At 40.1% G+C, this 9,379-nt stretch overlaps 1 protein-coding gene across 2 annotated transcripts in view; it reads left to right on the top strand.

Annotated features, from left to right (window-relative positions):
- Immp2l (inner mitochondrial membrane peptidase subunit 2) overlaps window positions 1-8,433 on the top strand; it is a 799,387-nt gene extending 790,954 nt beyond the window's left edge. For both annotated transcript variants that reach the window (XM_005343824.2, XM_005343825.2), the window contains exon 7: window positions 7,559-8,433. In XM_005343824.2, the coding sequence (XP_005343881.1) occupies window positions 7,559-7,678 (120 nt within the window). In that variant the 3' untranslated portion in view covers window positions 7,679-8,433. The remainder of the gene's footprint in view (window positions 1-7,558) is intronic.
- Window positions 8,434-9,379: the final 946 nt, after the last annotated feature.

Below are 9,379 nucleotides of genomic sequence, written 5' to 3'. Positions count from 1 at the left end.
AGAGTCCTACAAGTAGCCCCCTGACCTTCACGTGTGCACAGTGCCCACATTCACACACAGAAACACAAAAGGAGTAAATAAGTAAATAAACAAATAAATAAATGTATCAGTAAAGGACTTTGGTTGTCAGATTGAAACATAGACATTGTATGGAAGCTTGATATATCAGTTCTTGCTTTAAACAGGTGTCCTTCAAAGTCCGGGTCTTCCTTCAGTTTGATTTGCCCTCCAAACACAGTTATGGGGGATTTAATATTGTAGAATAATTATTATTGGACCTTGTTCATGAGGCAATCTCTACCTCTTATGCTATGAAGTAGGTTCAGCAAAGGCAGATTTTCTTTTTTAATAATGTGGACTACTGTGTTTGGTTTTTCTGTTTTAAAACCATTTAAACCTAATGAGCTTCTAGCGCTGTGCTTTGTCACACTTTACACACTGATCCTCTTCTGTCCTCACCTCTGTTCTGAGCATCTTCTTAAAAGAACCTTTGGTCCCACTGGCAGCCTTCTTTATTTCTTTTGTTTTCTCCTCTCTCCAACCTCAGAAGTCTCGCTTTTACCTGTCCTTACTTTGCCCTTGCGAGGCCTTCCTTCAAGACAAGCCTCCTGAAGCCAAGAAATGGAGGTGTGTTCTGAACCCTGCAGGCGTACAGAGAGGGAGGAGGGGAGCACGGCTTCTCACACCTGTGCCCCTGGCACCTGGAGGAGAGCTGGGCTGGGGATGCGTATGTCTGCCTACCAGAAGCCAAAATAACTTCTCAGTGGAGCCAGTTCGATCAAAGACAAGCAATTCAGTGGAAATTTAGTTCATGTGGTTCCTTGGCATTTTGTAGACAAAACAAACGAGGTGACTGATAGCATGAACCACTTTCCAGCTGGTACTAATGGTGTTTCCTGAAGCTGTGCTCTCTAAGGTCAAGAGCATCAACCTTCAGACTGATGTGTACAGTGCCATGCGAGGTACGAGAACAACCCGACGCCCGTGCATAGCTTAAAAATGGAAATTTGGATTCTGATTAGTGTCCGGTTTCATGCATTTTGGGTTTGCTTATCAAATATTATATAGTCAAAGCAAGGCAGTGATCATTATTCTAGATGGTTGATTCCTAATCTGTGTGCTCAGTGCTCCCTAGGGACAAGGGATTAATTGTAAAGGGCTCATTATTACATACAGATGAACCTGTTTCCTCCTTCAGCAGATACTAACAATACAGAGACCTGGTAGAAGTTTTCCATAATTCTTTAATATGCTTCCACAAATGTGCTGTGCATGTTTGCTTTCATTGTCAAAACAATATTGCAAACCCATTAAAGGAAGCATAGTCCTATGAGTCAGGATCACGGATGATCAGCTCCCGCTCTGACACTGGTGTGCCTGGCACTGTAGTCAGCTTTCTGTTATTATAATAAATATACAAGGCAAGCCAGGCATCAGAGCCAATGGCTTTCATTCAGCATTGGAGAGGCTGAAGCAGGCAGATCTCTGTGAGTTCTAGACTTGCCAGGGATACATAATGATTCTCTGTCTGAAAACAATGATTAAAAAGCAACTCAAAGTACAAGATGAAAAGCTTCTAAAAGGGGGAGTGATTTAGCTAGGCCCCAGTTTGAGAGGTTTTAGCCCATGATTGGTTGGCCTGCTCCCTTGGGGCCAGAGACAAAGCAGCTCATCTTGGCAGCAGCATTCAGAGAAACTGTGCTTTTCACTGGGGTGCCAGAAAGTGAGACAGGAGAGAGAGAGAGAGAGAGAGAGAGAGAGAGAGAGAGAGAGAGAGAGAGAGAGAGAGAGAGAGAAAGAATACCCAGGGTTGGTAGAAGACCTCCCACTAGTCCCTATCCCATATAGGACCAAAAGAGCTAAAGGAAAAGCTATAGCTATAATATACAGGCTTTTGAGGGCTATCAAGGGCAAACTGTAACAGTTGGTCAAGGTTAACCTAATGGAAACTTGTTTTACTGACTAAACACAGTTCTAGAGAAAATAGTTCAAGATCAAAGTACCAATAGGTTTGGTCTCTTATAAGCCCTCTTTTTCATGGATTGCAGGGAGTCCTTATGTTGTTTTTTTCCCCTGCATGTATGCACGCCTGTGCTTCAACTGTGTCTGAATCTCCTCCTGCAAGAATACAAATGGGTCTGCATCATGGTCTTATTTTAACTTCATGCCTTCCGTACAGGCAGACCTGGTCAAATCCTGAAGTATACTGGGTACCTGGATTTCATCCTAGGAATTCGAAGGGCTACAGTTGTGGCCATTTGCTTTTGATGAATCTGATATTCTCAGGAATTTACATGGCCCAACAGAGTTGTGGGTGGCCATTTTCTGTTTTGTCCAGGACTGTTTTACTCTGATTGTCCTGATTTGTCTGTGCCCCTTTGTTAGTCAGAAATGCCATATTGGGATAATAACTATGGTATAGAAAATCACTTATTTTGGTGTTAACTGCAAAATATTTTACTCTTATTGGTTTCCTTGCTTATAAAAGAGACAGCATCTACCTCATGAGTCACTGTGAGACCTGAGTCATGTATGTAATCATGCTAAAGACTGCCTTCTGTAGTGTGGAACAAAGCAAAGGGCGTGTGTGTGTGTGTGTGTGTGTGTGTGTGTGTGTGTGTGTGTGACTACGTTTACCAGGTGTTGATTTTATGTGTCACTTTGGCTGGGTCACAGTTCTCAGATAAGTTGTCAAATAATATTCTAGATGATTTTTGTTTTCCAATGAAACAGTCTGTCTTCCATGTGGATGGGCCTCCTCAAGTCAGTCAAAGGCCTGAGTCGAACAGTAGACCGAGTTACACAGTTTGTGCAGTGCCAGAAGAGAGGAAGCAAGCAGCTTGCAGTGTATCGTCTCTGCCCATTGGCTGTCCCAGCCTCCCCACTGACCGCCTTCCCCTGGGTCTCCATTCTGCTGGTGTCTCTGGGCAGATTTTGGATCTGCCAAACCTCTCTGATCACATATGCTGCTTATTAAGATAAATTTCCTTGTATATCTGAATTTTGTTTTACTTATCTAAAGACACTAACAGAGCGGGTGGGGAGGCCAGAGCTATATCCAACACCTAACTCTTAATTTTATCTACTTTTTAATTTCAGGCATTTCCATATTCACTGTATTCTCCCTTTGTCTGTAGACACTTACCAATAAAAAATTAAATAATCATTGCAAGATAATTCAGCAAATGATTAAGCATTTTCTGTACATATTAATATCAGTATTTTGAAAGCTTGACTTTCACATTCCTATATCACCATTTTAAATAATATTCATATTATCCTCCAGAATTTTCACCACTGCTATTTATAATTTTTAAGATTAACTCTTTCAGGAAGTGAAAATGGTACCTTAAATATATTTTCAGAATAAGAAAAAACAAGATTAGTTTCAGTAAAATGAGTGTGGAGTATTAAATCAGAATTAAATCACTGCCTCTAAAACTGTGCTCCAAACAAAGCAAGCAAATGTATTGGCAACAGCTCAGCCAAGTTAAAACATTGGCAAATCACCCTTATGATCAGAGTTAAACAGCTTGGAAAAAGCAACTCAGTGCGTGAGATACAACTGGGTTATGATGGAGGAAATGGAGACGGCTGTGCTTTAACTCAGCTGAATGTAGACTTGAGCAAAGCTACGCAGAAATTAAAATTTCACCCACATCCAGCAAAGTATTTCCTAGCTGGGAACACTGTTGGTATGGTTTTGTGTGTGTGTGTGTGTGTGTGTGTGTGTGTGTGTGTGTGTGTGTGTGCGGGCGCATGCATGGGGATGTGCATGCACATGAGTGAGCACGCTTATAGGAGTGAAATGTTGATACCGACTGTCTTTCTCAGTTGCTTTCCACCTTATTTTTTAGACGGGGGCCTCAGTGTTCCTAGAGCTTGTGCCTTGTGCATCCAGCTAGATTCACTCCGCTAGACTGGCAGACCCGTGAGCTCCAGGAATCCTCCTGTCTCTCCGTCCCCAGAGCAGGCATTACAGGCACATGCTCTCACACCTAGATCCCTTCTTATGTGGGTGCTGGGAGTCATTTTGGGGTGCTCATGCTTATGTGGCAGGCACTTACCTGTTGAGCCATCTTCCCACTCCTATGTTGCCATGGCTGTCTAGGGTGTTCTAGAACGTGTTTCTGTCCGCCCACTTTTCATGCTTGAGTGCTCTCGTGATGACATTCCAATCCATGAGAGAATTCATGTTACTCCCTTGATTCTGAGGCCAACTGATTAGCAGCCTAAATTCTGTTGGCTCGTTGATGTAAACTTCTAGCTAATGATTAGAATCTGAGCATCATTAAGAAGGAGGAGACATTTTTCCTCATTTAAAAAGTAATTTTGACTTTTTGACATTCTCAAATTGAATAAAAATGAATTAAAAACAAACATTAATACTGAATGTAAGTAGAAATTGGAAACATAACTCACTTGGGAGGGAAAGAAAGATTTAAACCAACTGTGGATACAGCCAACATCCTTACAATAAAATGTATTTGAGCTGCTATGGAGAGAAATGGTCTGCCCAGGGAATTTAAACTGGAGTTTCCTCCCACTGTAAAGTATTAGAAAGATGGGAAGCTAGGTGTTGGAAGGTGGGGCGTTTGGAAGGTGATCAACGTTACATAAGGTTTTAGAGTAGAGCTTCTATGATGAAGTCTTAGCAGATTTATCAAAGGAAATAGGGAACCAGACAGACATGTGTACACATGCGTGTACCCTGCTTCCCATCTGCAGTCCTTCAGGATAAAGGCTGTCACCACTTATGTACCCCAAACTCTCTCTTTCAGAAACACTAGCCACAGTGAACCTTCTTTCTGTATAACTCACCCGAACTGTAGGCTGCAAACATTGGCAACAGAATATGTAATTATTCAGCTACCAAAATGATTGCCAAGAAAACTCGATTTTTACTCTAGTGTAGGTAGAAATTATGACACAATTATGTTCAAAATATTGTTATATATTTTAGAATCATATATATGGGTATTTAAATGTTTAAGGAAACCACCCAGTTACTACAGAAGAAGTGAGATAAAATATAAAGGTGGTAGGTGAAGAGCAGCTTTTGGGTACTGGTTATCTTATTTATCTATATATTTCCTGAAACAACACCCAAGACCATCAGCACACCTAGTACCAGATGTTGCTTATAATTGACACTCCTTGCTGAAAGGAACCAAAGCACTGCGGGAAATAACTGATTACACATGGACCAGGTATGAGGTCCAGGGTGAGCCCAAAATGCCCTGTCTACTGAAAACTAAGAAGTGGTTAAAGACCAAAAGTGACCCGTTAAAGGACACACAGAAGCCCAGTGATAGCCTGAGATGGCCAACAAACATCCTACAAACAAGCAGAAGATAAGAACGCGTTTTGACTTAAAAGAAAACAAACAAACAACAAAAAAAGAAGGAGGCCTTGCAGGAGGTTGTGGAAGGAGAATTTCTCTGAGTACCAGCACAGTCTAAGTCTGAGCCAGATAGTGAATTAAAGGCTAACCTGGGCTGCAAAATGAGAGCCTAGTTCTAGACCCACACCCATGCACACATACTGTAATAGAAGATAATGTAAATACATGACAATCAGAAGAAATACAAGTAGCTGATATTAAGAAAGAAATATCTTCATAAAGAAATTGCCAATTAAAAATTTAAAAAAATAGATAAAAATCACTTTTTTAGGATCCAGTGTAAATAATTAAGACAGAATAGCGATGTGCAATAAAAGAATAAGATAAGCTGACATTCAGGATCTTTAACTGTTTCTAAATATCTCTATATATTGTTCATTATCTTAAAATTAGAATGTGTGTAAACTGATAGAGATATTGAGTCACCCTCACTTTCTGCTATTGAACTTTGTATTTCAGTGGTGATATTTCATGCCACCCAATCAAACAGAACTGGAAAAAAATACAATATTAACCATACATTTTTTTCTTGCCAACATATTTACCTTTTTTGTCTTTTCATGAGTGGAAAACCCAGGCAAGTCGAGCTATAGGCCGTGGTACAAGTCAGTGTCTTGAACCCTGGGTAAAGTAAATTGGTGGCATGGAAGCAATCTCACACCAGCACATGTAGTCTGAGATCCTTGATGAGACTAGATTTTGAAAATAAACGACTCTAAAAGCCTTCCACTAGGGTAACTGCAATATGTTGAATATGAACTGTATATGAGCTTTATTCCTGTATTAATATGAGATACTTGTTGTATGGTGAAGGTAATGTGCTTATGTCAGAAAGGTTTTAGTTCTTAGATACATTTTGAAGTATATAGGTATAAATGCCACAGGATATTAGTAACTTTCAAAAGAGAACAAATATGATGTGTATACTGATATGTGTACAGAGAAGTATAATGTATATGCTGATGTGTGTGCAGACAAGTCTAATGTATATGCTGATGTGTACGTGAACAAGTACAATGTATAAGTTGATATGTATGTAGAGAAGTATAATGTATATGTTGATGTGTGTGCAGACAAGAATAATGTATACATTGGTGTTTGTGCAGACAAGTTTAATGCATATGTTGATGTGTATGCAAACAAGTATAATGTGTAAGTTGATATGTGTGTAGACAAGTATAATGTATATATTGATGTGCAGACAAGTATAATGTATATGTTGATGTGTGTGCAGAGATTAGTGAGAGTGAATTACTGCAGCAAAGTACAGGTGACATGATGTTTGCTCCAATGATGCTGAGCAAGAGACCTCTGTATTTCTTTAAGGTGGTCTGGAATTTCACAAAAAAATTTTCAATATTAAACAGTATTAAATGACAACTGGCTTTGTGTTGTAGAGCCAATTTTGTGCTTATTTTAAGTCTTATTTTCAGAATGATTAGAAGGAAAGACACTGTTCCTAAGTCCCCAGGGCTTCTTGCTCTCCCTTGAGCTGATCCCATCTATATTTGTTATGGTTTCTTTTTGGTCTCTTTTCTCCCAGCAGAGCTCTGCTCACCTCTACAAATGCTGTTTTGTTTTCAGTCAGCCATGATCTTGGAGTTTTCTCTCTGCTAGTCTTCCACTTCGCTTGCCCTGACAGCAGTCTCCACCCAGAATCACACCTGAACTCTGATTGCTCATCCAGCAATGGAACAATGCTTTCGAGATATAAATGTGTATTTGTGCCTCTATGACTGTTTTATGAGGGTCTCTCTCAGGCAATAGCTCTAGAGGACGTCTGAGACGATAGATTGGATTTGTGTTTCCTTGATCTGTGTAAACAGACTGTTGAGGGTGGAGGATAATGTTGGAGTCAGCCCAGTACTGAAGCCAGGTTCCAATGCATTGTATGTATATGACTTTCTAAACTTCTCTAAACTTAGCTTTCTGTTCTAGAACATTAAAACCATAATTCCCTCAAATGACTGTTGTGAAGGTTCAGGTTCTGATAGCCGTGAAGCCCCTAGAAATGACTCTACGTGTTCTCTGTTTTCAGTCACAGTCTTTCCATGACACGTCAGAGACCTGAATCAAATGAGCTTTTCAAGCTATTTATGATGGTCAGTATAAAATGATATCTATGTTTCGTCTCTGTGTTTTCCCTGAATTCAGGTTTCTCTGGGACTTCTGCATGCTCATGCTACACATATCTTGTGGCCTCCAGAGCGCTGGCAAAGACTGGAATCTGTGCTTCCTCCAGAGCGCTTCCCAATCCATAGCAATGATGAGTGACCGCGTGAGAGGCCCATCATAGGAGGAGCTGCAGACACCAGAAGCATCCTACCCAAGAGATGCTCCAATGATGCTGAGCAAGAGACCTCTGTATTTCTTTAAGGTGGTCTGGAATTTCACAAAAAAAATGTTCAATATTAAACACTATTAAATGACAACTGGCTTTGTGTTGTATTTAATTCCATATTGTTTATCATGAAAAATATGCAGGCCTTGGAGAACATGAAAGCATTCTACCTGTGCGTATTAACGGAATTAAACTGGAAAATGTGCATAGTTATAGATGAGATCTTTCCTTGAAGCCTGCTGCTAAAATATTTTAAAAATTAATGTGCATTGAGGATGATTTGTCTTTTAATGTTAAGACAGAACAGGGGAAACCACATATTATGCATATAAGGATAGTGATTGTATTGTAATTGATGGTATCCTCAGAACAGTGACGGCCAGCTAGGAAGCCCAGGAACTGTGTGTGATGTCAAATAAAACAGTGATTTGTACTGATCTCATTTGGGGTGTTTAATTATCAGTTAACCAAACATCCACTAATGAAAAACATTTTATCTCTTATCTAAGACAGAAATTAAAGTAATGGCAAAAAAGTTCTGTCAATACTTGACAAAAAACCGAGTGTTTTTTATTGGCCCTTTTTAATATAAAACTTCTGAGCAATCCCATGCCTGTTCACAGTGATGAATAAGTTCATTGGTTCAGCATTTTATCACATTTGGCGGAAAGTTCTATCTAAAATGGAAAATAATCAAATCCAGATTAATAAAGTTTGGTTTTTTTTTTTTAACCCAGGTGATCTCCCAGCATCTAACGCTCTAATACTGAAGTCAGGTTTAATAGTGAAATGATAGTGTCTGTCACCTGTCTAAACAAGGACACACTTCCTGCAGAGGAGGCAATAACCTTAATTAAACCTTTGGTGAAGGGTTTGCAATGATAAGAGCAAGACTTAAGTCCACTTTCTACTGTTCACCAGGTTACTTTTTATTCTATTTCATTTTGCAAATGTAGATTCTAGTTCACTGTGGTAGAACAGTCATAGGAGAATATGCGTTTATCTAGCCTTCTGAGAGTTGATTCAACAAACATTGAGCTCTTACATGCTTGGCTGGGCAGAATTATATTTAACTTTTATATTACGTTCATTTGATGAATTGTTGTTCTGTGATCATTTTATATATGTTTGCAACACATTCTCCCACATCTGTTCTTGTCTCCTCACCCTAACCAGTTGCTTTGTGTTGGGAGCTGTGAACCCCCAGATCCTGAATGTCTTGTAAACAACTTGTTTTCCTCTGCTCTGAGACAGCCTGCAGTTGCTCTGAGCATGAGACCCTCAGGAATTTCTGATGGCAGGGGAGTGGTTTCTGGTGCATTTGGCTGGGGAGTGGCTATCAGTTAAGGATCTCTATGTAAGTGGTTCTGGTACATGATAGGGGGGCATTCCTGTTTCAAGGATGACCTGTGTCTCTCTCTGTCTGTGAGTCTTTGTGTGTTTCAATCTCCAATTCCTCGCCTGGTTCACGAACTGTATGGCAGTGCATAGAGCACAGATGGGCGTGATGTGCCGCAGCTTTGTTTTCGGTGAGCATATGGTTTAACCAGGGCCATTTGTGTGAGCATTGTGTCAGAACTAGCCACTGACTGCAAGTGGACTCACTAGTGGGTCTACAGCTAAAGGCAATGGCT

This window comes from Microtus ochrogaster, chromosome 1 (assembly GCF_000317375.1).
Source record: "Microtus ochrogaster isolate Prairie Vole_2 chromosome 1, MicOch1.0, whole genome shotgun sequence".
NCBI classification, from domain to species: domain Eukaryota; kingdom Metazoa; phylum Chordata; class Mammalia; order Rodentia; family Cricetidae; genus Microtus; species Microtus ochrogaster.
This window is presented reverse-complemented; position numbering and strand designations above follow the sequence as displayed.